The 13,774-nt window shown below is 36.1% G+C and overlaps 1 protein-coding gene across 1 annotated transcript in view; it reads left to right on the top strand.

Annotated features, from left to right (window-relative positions):
- TRPM7 (transient receptor potential cation channel subfamily M member 7) overlaps positions 1-12,869 on the top strand; it is a 128,295-nt gene extending 115,426 nt beyond the window's left edge. Inside the window, exons 37-39 of the mRNA XM_060005233.1 lie at positions 2,315-2,366; positions 2,468-2,574; positions 11,153-12,869. Of these exons, the coding sequence (XP_059861216.1) occupies positions 2,315-2,366; positions 2,468-2,574; positions 11,153-11,283 (290 nt within the window). The 3' untranslated portion in view covers positions 11,284-12,869. The remainder of the gene's footprint in view (positions 1-2,314; positions 2,367-2,467; positions 2,575-11,152) is intronic.
- Positions 12,870-13,774: the final 905 nt, after the last annotated feature.

Genomic DNA, 13,774 nt, shown 5'->3' with positions numbered 1-13,774 from the left:
TTCTTTAAAACAATAACAACTATCTGTATTGTTCCTGGTGTTTATGTTATCTATTACTGTGAACTAAACTACCTAATAGTGGATTAAAACAGCCATTTTGCTTGCTTACACTTCTTTGGTTAAGGAATTTGGGGATGGCTCATCTCTACTGTCCCCTTGGAGGGTTTGAATGGCTGGAGACTAGTTTGGACAGCTTGACTGGAGCCAAATGTCTTAGGTCTCTGTTCAAGACAGCTGAATTCCTCAGTTCACCACAAAGTGATTTTTCCACATGGCTGGGTAGCTTGGACTTTTTGTAGCATGGTAGTTTCAGGTAATTAGACTTCTTACATGACAGCTGGCTTCCTCCAGAGAGAAAGCAGAAACTCTTAGGTTAGGACCAGAATGGGCCCATATCCCTTCTGCCACATTTTACCGGTCAAGGTAAGTTATAAGGACAGCTCAGATTTAAGAGGTAGAGAATAGATTCAAGCACTTAGAAGGTAGAGCAGCATGTAAACAAGGAGGGGAAAACTGAGCATAGCCATCTTTGTAGACAGATTCCTTCATACATGTAAAAGGGAGAAAAAAAAGAAATTATGACTAGGAGAGAGCAATGATTTGCTTAGAGTAATATTTATGCAGCTTCACAGCAGGGTCAAAGAAAAATGAAATTGAGCAAATTGCCAGCTCTGCCTGGATGGCACTTTCACATTATAGGTTCCATTTTTTTTTTGCCCCTAAAGAGCAGCTTTAATTTCAAATGTCAACAAAGACCAGATTTCCAATCACATAAAAACAATTGTTTAGAATATTTATCACTTGATGACTTCTTTCATTATATAGATACTCCCAAATATAAACAATTTGTTGAAAAGCAAACAGTTGGTATTGATTTTCAATACCAACTCAAGAAAGAAAATCTTTGTAAAAATAGCTATCCTTTTTTCAGTAAATTCATCATTTTACATAAATGATTAAGTGATATATATAGTGAAATTTCTGATGTATATTATTAGACGGGCTAGTCCATCATCTTCAAATATGCCTAGGAAGTGAGGCCAAACTGTTAATTAAAAGATGGCAGTTATTTTTAACAAGCAGAGTAATAGTGATGTTCTCTACAAAATTAATGTGTTCATGGAGCCATTTTTTTCATAGAAATATTTTAGACAGTTACTACAAACAAGTTAAACAATATAGAAATATAAAGAACAAAATCTTCCCATCTTTACTGTTCCTCTACCTTTGTGAAGACAAATTACAAATTTTTAAACTTACTTTTAATCATTTTGTGTTGTGATTTTCCTTCAGCTGGGATCATGCTATATATATGTACGTGTGTGTGTGTATTTCACTTTTTTTTTTCCTACCTAATAATACATGATGGCCATCTTCTGGATCATTATTGATAAATCTGAGGCATTCCTTTTAACAGCTGTAGTATGGAGGCATAGCATGATTTACATCCTCTATTATGAGACAGTCATCCTATTTTTAGTTTTAGAGATGAGTACAATTTCAATAGCAACGGCCAGGTTACTTTTCCAAAAGGTTATGTGAATTCATACTCAGCACTGTGAGCACTCATCACTGCGCCCATTTCTTCGCCATCTCTTCATTACTGAATATTTACTTAATTTTTGCCAATCTGAGTAGAAATTAGACTCATGTTTTAATTCTAGCTTTTCCTATTGTGAAATTCTACCCGTTTTATTAGGTTTCATTCTAATGGGTTAAATATTTTATGATTATTCAAATATCAGTAGTTGTTCTTTATACGAATGAATAGATGAGACTGAAAAGATTTAACCACACTTTTAACACCTCTGGAGAGGGCTGGAGGTGAAGGAAGATGTTCACAATCTTACTCTTTATGTAATCTAAATCTTTTGCAAGAAAATGTAATTAGCCTGTGATTTTAAAAAATCCAAAAGACTTGTAAAATGACTTACAGATCATGCCTTCATGTACCTAATTGTTCTTCGCTAACTAAGGTGAAACAAGGGCAAATTGTAAATAAGGAGATATTTACTTCCAGCTTGGCCTTGTTGCATCAGAAACTGGTGTCACCAGGAGATTACATGCCTACCTACCTATTCTGACATTTAACTGTTGTTCATGTCAAAGGAACTGTGTTTGTTCCTAGTGCAATGTTGAGGTCATAAGTCAAGTTATGAAATATCAAGAGTGAAAAACCTATCCTCTTTTGAATAATTTAACATCATGTAATGGTTGATGATGCTGTAGAATCTCTTGTGACATTATATTATTATACTTATGTATTTATATCAATTATATAATAAAATTGTCTTTTTAATATATACATATAAAGGTGTGGGTGAAAATTTGACTGACCCATCTGTGATAAAGGCAGAAGAAAAGAGGTAATAAGTTTTAATAATTTCATTAAGACATTTTTGTAATTTCAAATTCTACATTTCTATTTTCATTAACTGACTTTTTCTTTTAACTACCAATTCCACAGATCCTGTGATATGGTTTTTGGCCCAGCAAACCTAGGAGAAGATGCAATAAAAAACTTCAGAGCAAAACATCACTGTAATTCTTGCTGTAGAAAGCTTAAACTTCCAGGTAAGCATTTGCTTAATCAGTATAATATATAAATTGTTAGCAAAGTTAATTACTACAGAACTTCATAAGGCCAGAAGCATAAATACATATTTTTGGTTATAAGTGGATCTGTGCTTTCATTTATTACTTATAAAAACACAAAGTCCATTCACTTAATACATATTTATTATGTGTCTGCTGGATGCCAGGAATTGTGTTAGATATTAACAATGCACAGTGAACAAGACAAACATGGTCCCTGCACTCGGTGGAGTTTACCCAGGTCTTGGATACTGACAAGATTAACAGAGAATTATAGGACTATCATAAATGCCAAGGAGAAAAAATAGAACAGGTAAGCAGATCACCTAACACAAACTTAGAAGTCAGGGAATGCTACCTGGGGAACTAACAGATTTGCCTAAAACTGAAGGATGAATAGACTTTCAAGTTAGCCTGGAAAAGAGTTGGGAAAAGAGTATCCTGTGAAACTGGAAGAGGAACTGAAGATACAGTCTCTCACGATAGTAACTTCATCTTATATTCGAAGAATTACAAGTTATTATTGAATCATAAGTTGTATCACAAACCAGTTGTTCTCACCCTTTGGTGTGTGTCAGAATCCCCTGTGGAACTTTTTCAAAATTACAGGTGCCTGGCACTCATCCTTGAGCTGTATTTTTAAAAGTCCCTCTCATTATGACCAATAATATAGTAGTAGTTAAGAGCTTGGACCTGGGAGCCAGACTCCAGGGCCTCAGAGAATACCTACATCATAGAGGTTTGTTGTTTTTTTGAGGATTAAATTAGTTGGTATTTGTGACGTACTTAGAACAGTGACAGGCACATAGTAAGCATGTTAATACTACTATCTGTAAATTTTTAAAAATTGTTCATTATTAATAGATACAGAAATTATTTATTTTTGTATATTGACCTTGTATTCTGTGTTCTTGCTAAACTCACTTCTAGGAGGTTTTTGTTTGTTTGTTCTTGTTTATTGTTTGTAAATTCCTTGGAATTTTCTGGGTAGACAATAGAGACAGTTTTATTACCTCCTTTCCAATCTGTATGCCTTTTATTTCTTTTTCTTGACTTTTTGTAATGGCAAGGAATTCAAGTACAATGTTGAATAGGAGTAGTGAGAGTAGACTAATCTTCCATGCCTCATTTCTTGAAGACACTTATCCTAAATGTTCACTGAATTTGTCAGATGTCTTTTCTGCATCTATTTGTATGATCATTTGGTTTTTCTTCAACTGGTTAGTATTACATCGAATTACATTGATTGACTTTTTAAACGTTGAGCCAGTCTTGTATTCCGAGGACAAACTCCACTTTATCATGGTATATTTTTATATATATATATATATATATATATATATATATATAAAATATTATTATATATAATATTATATTATTATAATATATATATTTGTTGTTGTTGTTGTTGTGCTGGGTCTTTGTTGTGGCAGGCAGGCTTCTTAGTTGCAGCTCACGGGCTCCTTAGTTTCGGCATGTGAACTCTTAGTTGCAGCATGCATGTGGGATCTAGTTCCCTGACCAGGGATTGAACCCGGATCCCCTGCATTGGGAGTGCAGAGTCTTCACCACTGCGCCACCAGGGAAGTCCCTGTCACGGTATATTATCTTTTTTATGTGTTGTTGGGTTCAATTTTCTAATATTTGTTGACGATTTTTATATCTGTGTTCATGAAGAATATTGGTCTATGGGGTTTTTTTCCTTGTACTGTCTTTGTCTTGTTTGGTGTCAGGATAATACTGACCTTAAAAATAAGTTTTAAGTGTTTATACCTCTTTTGTTTTGGGGAATAGATTGTATAGAATTGATATTATCCCAACTTCAAATGTTTGATAGAATTGTCTAGCAAAACCATCTCAGTCTGAAGTTTTGTCAGATGCTTTTTAATTTTTAGTTTTTTAAAATAGATGTCAGTTTCTTGAGTGAGTTTTAGTAGTTTGTGTCTTTCGGGGAATTGGTCCATTTTATTTTTTTTTTCCACTTTCATTGAGAAATGATATACATATCTATAAGTTTAGAGTGGATAGCATGATGGTTTGATTTATATATATTGTGAAATGATTACCACACTAGATTAAGCTAACATCCATCTTCTTGTATAGATAGAATAAAAAGAAAGAAAAAAAAAGCTTTTCCTCACGATAACTCTTAGTATTTACTCTCTTAACAGCTTTCCTGTATATCATACAACAGTGTTAGCTGTAGTCACCATGTTGTACATTACGTCCATAGTACTTATTTATCTTATAACTGGAAGTTTGTACTTTTTTTTTTTTTTTGCGGTACGTGGGCCTCTCCCTGTTGTGGCCTCTCCCGTTGCGGAGCACAGGCTCCGGACGCGCAGGCTCAGCAGCCATGGCTCATGGGCCCAGCCACTCCGTGGCATGTGGGATCTTCCCAGACCGGGGCACGAACCCGTGTCCCCTGCATCAGCAGGCGGACTCTCAACCACTGCGCCACCAGGGAAGCCTGGAAATTTGTACCTTTTGACCACCTTCCTCCAGTTCTCCCTCCCCTCACCCCTCTACCTCTGGTAACCACAAGTCATCTGTTTCTGTGAGTTTGTTTTTTTAGGTTCCATGTATAAGTGAGATCATACAATATTTGTCTTCATTTTATTTAAATTGTCAAACTTATGGACATAGAGTCAATGATACTATCATCTTATTTTTTTTTGTCTGTGGGGGGGTCTGTGGTGAATCCCATCTTTCATTAGGGTAATTTGTGCTTTTTGTTTTTTTGGTCAGTGTGGCTAAGGTGTATCAGTTTTATTGATACTTTCAAAGAACCACTTTTTGTTTTCATTGTTTTACTCTATTTTCTGTTGTCAGTTTCATTGATTTATTCTCTGTTATTTCCATGTTTCTGATTGCTTTGGGTTTAGTTTGTTTTTTCTCTAGTTTGTTAGGTAAAAATTTAAAATATTCATTTGAGACTTTTTCTCTAACAAAACATTTTAGTGCTGTAAATTTTCATCTAAGCATTGTGTTAGCTGCATCCCACAAATTTTGGTATTTAAAAAAAATTTTTTTTGGTATGTTTTAGTTTTATTTTTTAAATATTTCTTATTTCCTTTGAGATTTCTTCTTTGACCTATCGATTAATTACAGGTGTCTTTTTTGTTTGTTTATTTTTGGCTGCATTGGGTCTTCATTGCTATGCACGGGCTTTCTCTAGTTGTGGCGAGTGGGGGCTACTCTAAATTGCGGTGTGCGGGCTTCTCATTGTGGTGGCTTCTCTTGTAGAGCAGGGGCTCTAGGTGCGCGGGCTTCAGTAGGTGCAGTACGCAGGCTCAGTAGTTGTAGCTCACAGGCTCTAGAGCGCAGATTCAGCAGTGGTGGTACACGGGCTTAGTTGCTCTGCGGCCTGTGAGATCTTCTCAGACCAGGGCTCAAACCCATGTCCCTTGCATTGTCAGGTGGATTCTTAACCACTGGGCCACCAGGGAAGTCCCAATGAAGGAAAGTTTTTTGATAGTGTTGTTCTGGTTTTTAATATCCTTGCTGATTTTCTGTCTATTCTATTTATTACTTAGAAGAAAGGTCTCTAAGTATAATTGTTGATTTATCTGCTTTGCTTTCAGTTCTATCAATTTTTCCTGCATGTATTTTGAAGCTTTGCTCTTAGATACATACAGATTTACAGTTGTTATGACTTCTTGGTGATTTAATTTTTATTAAATTAATGCCATGGTAATTCTCCTTGTTCTAAAGTCTGCTTTGTCTGATATTAACATAGCTTGTGATTAGTGGTTTCATCAGGTATCTTTTCCCATTCTTTTTACCTGTATATATTAATTCTATTTAAAGTGGTTTTCTTGTAGACAGCGTATAGTTAGTTCCTAGGTTTGTGTTTTAAAATCTAACCATTTCCATCTTATAATAGCTGTTTTAGACCCTTTACATTTAATGTAATTATTGATATGGTTAGATTTTGATTTGCTGTTTTATTGTTTTCTGTTTGATGTCTCTGGTTTGGTTTTTTTGTTGTTTTCTCCCCCACACACCCCACAGCCCTTGCTCTGTTTTAGTATTCTGTTTTATCTTTATGTTTAGTTCTTTTAGTGGTTGATCTTAGTTCCCCTTACCTAAGAATGTATTTCGCTTTCATTCCTGAAGGGTATTTTCACTGGATCTAGAATTTTAGCTTGACATTTCTTTCTTTCAGCACTTAAAAAATGTTCTGCTGTCTTCTAGCCTCTGTTATTTATGATGAAAACTCCAGTCATTTGAATTGTTCTTCCCTTATACATAATGTATCATTATAATCTATCTTCTTTCAAGATTTATTCTTTATCTTTGGTTTTGAGCAGTTTGATTCTGTGGTTATGTTAACTGTAGTTAGCAGTTATGTCTAGTTGTAGCTTTCTCTGAGTTTATCCTGTTTCAGTTTTACTAAGCTTCTTGAATTTGCCAATTTATGACTTTTATCACATTTGGGGAGTTTTTAGCTCTTAGTTCATCAAATATTTGTCCGCATCAATCTCTTCTCTTTCTGGACTCTCATAAAAAGAATGTTAGACCTTTTGATATTGTCACCCAGGAACTTGTGGCTCTGATTACTTCCTTAAAAATTAATTTTTTTCTTTAGTTCAGATTGGATAATTTCTATTGATCTACACACAAATTCACTGACTCCTCATTCTTTATTTCTTCATTCTGCTATTAAGCTCATACACTGAATTTTTTATTTCAGTTATATTTTTCAGTACTATAATTTCCTGTTGGTCTTTTTATACTGATTATTTCTCTGCTGAAAACTTACTTTTCCTTTCATTTCAAGTCTGTTTGTCCTGCGTCATGGAGTATGGTTCTAGTAGTTTAAAGTCTTTTAATTATTCTACCATCTGAGTAACCTTGGGATTGGATTCTCTTGGTTTTCTTTGAGAATCTTTTGAAAGATTCTTTTTCTTTCAAGAATTTTTCTTTGAGAATCTTTGAGAATTCAAAGATTTTCTTTGAGAATCTTTGAAATGTTCCTGTTTGTTGTATCTCTAGTAATTTTAGAATGTGTCCTGGATACTTTGAATATTATGTTATAAGATTTTGAGAATCTTTGAGAATCTTTGAAATGTTCCTGTTTGTTGTATCTCTAGTAATTTTAGAATGTGTCCTGGATATTTTGAATATTATAAGATTTTTGAGGTCTTATTAAAAATCCTCTATAGAGAATTTTGAATTTTGAATCCTTGAGATTTTTGGTGTTAGTAGGCAATCAACTCAGTTAAATTCAGTTCACAAGTCCCAGTCTGTTTTCTGTGTGGTTGTCCCTCTACTGTCAGTTTAGTTTTTAAAGGCTTTGCATTATTAACCAGGTCTCTTTCACATGTGTGTCAAACAAGGGCAAGTCTGGGACACAAGTGAAGGTCTGCACCATAGTTTAGTTCTCAAAGCCTATGCTATGCCGTCTTCCCATATATGTGCCACTCAAGCCTGAGTCTGGGATTTCATACATAAATTTAGGGTATCTCTCTCTCCATTTTCCTCCTCTCCATGATTTCTTCCAAACTTTGTGACTCCTGGGGGCCTCTTCTTTCCTTTTTTTTTTTTTTTTTTTGGTACACTGACTAGAAAGCCAGGATTTTGGCATCCCTGTGCTGTCACACACATTCTGCAATTAGGTCTGTTTCTGGTGCTGAAAATAATACTTTTTGGATCATAGAGGTACATATTCTCAGTTCTTCTGGTCAGAGAGAAGGGTTTCCTCTTGGAGTTGTAGGTTCTTGCCCAACTGCCACCACTGTAGGAATGCCTCTTCATGACCAGGGCTTAGGTAAAGGGCAGAAGAGCAAAAAGAATAATTAAAAAGAGGGAATTCCCCTCAACATTTTCCATCCCACAGGGTCCTCCTTCCTTATCCTGTGGCGAGAAGGTCTTGGAGCTTTTTGTGTCCATGCTCACTGTATGTTTCTATGATTGAGCTATTTTCAAGTCTAAGCCCAGAAATAAGAGATGGGAAAAAAACAGGAAGCTCACCACCATACAAATCGTTCTTCAAGTTCTGATTTCCTTCTCCTATATGTCTGCTGTTACTTTTCAGAAATCTGAGATAGTTGCTTTATGTATCATGTTTTTACTTGTAATCAGTTTTTATTTGTAATCAGTGAGAGAGAGAGAGAGGATGAAATATGCTTAGTCCATTTAAGCCAGAAGTAGAACACACAATGATGAATTTAACAGGCAGCCCAGATATAATTTTTATTTGGTTTTGATACAATGCAATATTTAATAGCATATCTGTTTTTTAAATTGTCATTTAAAGGATTTTACAGCTTGGAAGGGACCTTAAAAGCAACCCAGTCCAAGTCCATCGTTTTACAGAACATAAAATAAGAGTTTACATGATTTGCCCATGGTTACACCATTAGTTAACAGCATTATAATTGTGAATTGAATTATAATTGTGTTTGAATTATAATTGTGTTTCTGTCCATTGTTCTTTGTGTACACTTCAGCTACAAATTAATTTGCATTCCCTAAGGCCTTACTGGCAAAGTCTTGAATTTAAAGTTTATCAAAAATTGTTCATACTGGGGCTTCCCTTGTCACGCAGTGGTTGAGAGTCCGCCTGCCGATGCAGGAGACACGGGTTCGTGCCCCAGTCCGGGAAGATCCCACATGCTGCGGAGCGTCTGGGCCCGTGAGCCATGGCCGCTGAACCTGCGCGTCCGGAGCCTGTGCTCCGCAACAGGAGAGGCCACAACAGTGAGAGGCCCGCATATCGCAAAAAAAAAATTGTTCATACTGTAGCAAATATGTATTTGGATCATTGAATATAGACTATTACTGAAATTAAAATTAACAGTTCATATTCTGAGTGTTCTATTTTACATGGAGATAAAAGTATAAGGGTATATACACGACTATGGTTTGTTTATAAAGTATAAATTTGATACTACTGCATTGTTTTCCAGTTCTGCAACCATTGTCATATATGTCTATTACTCCCTGAGTTCATCCTATCCCATAGCTATAAAGGCAGTCTACATCCTGATAGTACCAAATTTAATTGAAGACTAACTTCTTTCCTGAGCTCCTGTTTCTATATTGAGTTTCCTACATTGCTACTTGAATTACTTTTAAGTAACACTTTCACTCCAGAACTCTTGACTTTCATTTTCCACCCCTACCCACGAAATTCTGCTTCCCTGTCTCATTAATGGTTACCCAGTTGCTCAGGCTCAAAACGTAAAAGCTAGCCAGTTCCTTTGTTCTCTTACTTTCTGTTTGTTTGGTTTTTTTTTTGCGGTACGCGGGCCTCTCACTGTCACAGTCTCTCCCGCCGCGGAGCACAGGCTCCGGACGCACAGGCCCAGCGGCCACAGCTCACGGGCCCGGCCACAGCTCACGGGCCCAGCCACTCCGCGGCACATGGGATCCTCCCGGACCGGGGCGTGAACCCACGCCCCCTGCATCGGCAGGCGGACTCTCAACCACTGCGCCACCAGGGAAGCCCTGTTCTCTTACTTTTCATAACCAATCTGTCAAATTCTGTCTGCTCAAATTCTGAAATCTCCCTAGAATTTATCAATTTCTCTTCATCATCATTGCCACCATTTTGTTTCCTGGATTCTTACCAGTAGCCCTCTAACATGACTTCATGTGACGATTGGAATGGTCATTTTAAACAAATTTGATTACATTCCTCCCTTAAGACTTCTTAATACCTTCCAGTGGGTTTTCACCGTAATCTATACTTAGTTTGCAAACCATGAATCAGAGGTCAGCAAACTTTTCTGTAAAAGGCAAACAAAGGAAGTATACATTTTAGGCTTTGTGGGCCATATGGCCTGTGTCACAGCTACCCAACTCTCTCATTGTAGTACAAAAACAGCCATAGACAGTCTGTAAACAAATTTCTATGGTTGCATTCCAGTAAAACTATTTACAAAAACAAGTAGGCCAGATTTGGCGCACAGGCTGTAGTTTGACAACTGCTGACCGTTAATGATTGTTTGACCTCATTTTCTCTTAGTCTTTCCCTCATTCACTACATGCAAGCCATGCTGCTTCTTGCCATTCTTGGAACACACCAAGTCCATTTCCTTTTTGCAGTCTGCAGTTAACTTTCTCTGCATAGAGTACTCTTCCTGGGACTTTGATAGGTCATTTCTTAGTATTCAGGTCTTATATGTTACCTCCTGTGGCTTTTCTGCCCAGCCCTATCTAAAAGAATCACCTCATACCGTCTCCCACCTGACCCTCATCACACTATTTTCTTCAAAGCACTTGCTACTACTTATAATTGTCATTTTTCTATTTGTTTTTCTTCACCTACAAGAATATAAGCTCCATGAGAACAGGGACCTTACCTGCCTTGTTCACTGCTGCATTTCTACACTTACATGAGTTACTGACTCATGGTCGGAGTGTAATAATTATTTGTTGAATGATTTCATTTTTATGTGTATAAATTTTGTGACTTTTGAATTTATAACAACCTTGTAGAAAATAGATCTGGCATGTTTAGAGGGAAATTGATTTAGAAAATGTTCTTAATTTTTTGTTTCTAAGCGATACTCTTTTTTTCTTTTTTTGTTGGGGGTCATGAATATAGATCTGAAGAGGAATGACTATACACCTGACAAAATTATATTTCCTCAGGATGAGCCTTCTGATTTGACTCTTCAGCCTGGAAATTCCACCAAAGAATCAGAATCAACTAATTCTATTCGTCTGATGTTATAATATTACTGAATCATTGGTTTTGCCTACATCTCACAAAAATGTTACTGTCACTTTTCATTTAGGAGGGAACTGTTTGGTAATAAAGAAAAGCGTGTGCTAATTGAATATGCTGAACTGGCACATTTAAAAGGTCAATATTCTTTTGACCTGATTAAATTAGTCGGGAACTCCCTATACAATACAGCTGGCAGCTGTTAAATTTTAAAAGTAAAGAAAAATTAGTATTTATAACTTTTTAAAGGGCTCTTTTTAACAGAGGATTTCATTTGACTTTGTTCTGATGAGGGTAATACCCTCTCTTCATGTGGTGCAATACCATTAACCAAAGTTAGGTGTCCGTGCAGATTTTATTGGCAGCTGGTTTACTGCCATTCAGCTAGCAAAATGAAGAAATCACCCAGTCTTTTGGTTAAATGGCAGTCAGGTGTCTTCCTCAGTGTGTTTCAGTGTGTTCAGTGATGATGTCACTAGTGCCCAGCTAGATGCTTGTTGTTTCCCATCTCATGGGAAAGGAGATGGCTTGTTACAATTCTAGATCTACAGGGATATAGAAAGCCCAAGCAGAAAACCATTTTCTAAGAGGGACCTTATGAATCAGGGTTAGGCTCCTATTTAAAAGGTAGAGCCAGTTTTTTCGTTAAATAGAGCCCAAATTGTGCAAAGTATTAGTGTTTTTTTTTTTTTTTAAACATTGTTAAGTAGAAGAAAGCCATGGTAGACTGGTATAACCTAAATATATCAAAGGAGAAACTTAACTCACTGTCCAAGAGAAGTTACCCTGTGAGAAAAGTTAAAGTGCTTTTTTCTTATCTATATCTACTATAGTTACAACTTGGAAGTTACATACTTCTCAAAAGATTTTATTGACCAGTATATCAAATCAGAATGTAAACATGAATTCTTGCATATATTTAAAATTGTGTAGGAACATCTGAACATGAATATTGTTTGTGGTACTTAAGAAATTGAATTGGATTATCATTTTGTGATGTTGGGAGATTGCAATGCAACTTTATGCCAATAAAATGTAATTTAACTGCCCCAGATATTGTTGAATACTCAACAACAAGAAAAGCTTTCAATCTGTCTGAAGTACTGTGCTTTGACTATTTTTCTTTCTTTTTTTTCCCCTAGGTACTAATTTTAATTTTTATTTGGGAGGGAGCAGTGTAAATCTTATTTGTATTCAGTAGTGTATCTCATAGATACAGACAAGGGAAAAAGAGATAAGCTGTTCAAATAGTGTTTAATATTGATGGGGGGGGGAGAAAGAAAAAATGTATTAAAGATATTATACTATATACATTTTGTATGTCATTAAATCTTTAAAAGAAATTAAATAAATTTATTCTTGTTTAAAGATGTTTTACTGAGTATAATCATTCTGAAAAATTAATATTTTCACTGTTAATTTTTTTTCAGAATATCAGGTTCTTTTCAAATGAACCAATTGTATGCCTGTGCATTTTGATCTCCTGTCCTGTACAGTGTTTAAAGTGATCTTGATTTCCTACTGTGTTTTTAGTTATTTATTTTTGGATCTGTTTCTTGTTATGTCAGAAAAGAGGGATATGAATTGTCTACTGATATTTAATATTTTGTTGATTATTTTCACATGATAATAATAGTAGTTGAGGGCTTCCCTGGTGGCTCAGTGGTTAAGAATCTGCCTGCCAATGCAACGGACGTGGGTTCAAGCCCTGGTCCGGGAAGTTCCCACATGCCGCGGAGCAACGAAGCCCGTGAGCCGCAACTACTGAGCCTGCACTCTAGAGCCCGCGAGCCACAACTACAGACGCCCGCATGCCTAGAGCCCGTGCTCCGCAACAAGAGAAGCCACCGCAATGAGAAGCCCGCACACCACAATGAAGGGTAGCCCCCGCTCGCCGCAACTGGAGAAAGCACGCACACAGCAAGGAAGACTAAACGCAGCCAAAAATAAATAAAATTAATTAATTTAAAAACAAATAATAATAATAGTAGTTAAACACTTATTTAGTACTTAATATGTGTCATGTACTATTCTAAGTACTTTACATACATTAACCCTTTTAATCCTTTATGAAATAGGTGTTATTATTATCTGTGATGCTGATTAGAAGATCACAGCATTAGGTAAAGTAACTTTCCTCAGATTCTTATACTTAGTAAGTAGCAGCACTAGAATTTGAACACAGGCAGATAGGCTTTTTTGTTTGTTTGTTTTTTTATTCTGTAAGTTCTTATTAGTCATCAATTTTATACACATCAGTGTATACATGTCAATCCCAATCGCCCAATTCAGCACACCATGATCCGCACCCCACCACGGTTTTCCCCCGTTGATGTCCGTACGTTTGTTCTCTACATCTGTGTCTCAACTTGTGCCCTGCAAACTGGTTCATCCATACCATTTTTCTAGCTTCCACATACATGCGTTAATATATGATATTTGTTTTTCTCTTTCTGACTTACTTCACTCTGTGTGAAAATCCCTAGATCCATCCACGTT

Source organism: Delphinus delphis, chromosome 2 (genome assembly GCF_949987515.2).
Source record: "Delphinus delphis chromosome 2, mDelDel1.2, whole genome shotgun sequence".
NCBI classification, from domain to species: Eukaryota; Metazoa; Chordata; class Mammalia; order Artiodactyla; family Delphinidae; genus Delphinus; species Delphinus delphis.
Note: the sequence above shows the minus strand (reverse complement) of the source record. Positions and strands in the feature narration are given on the sequence as shown.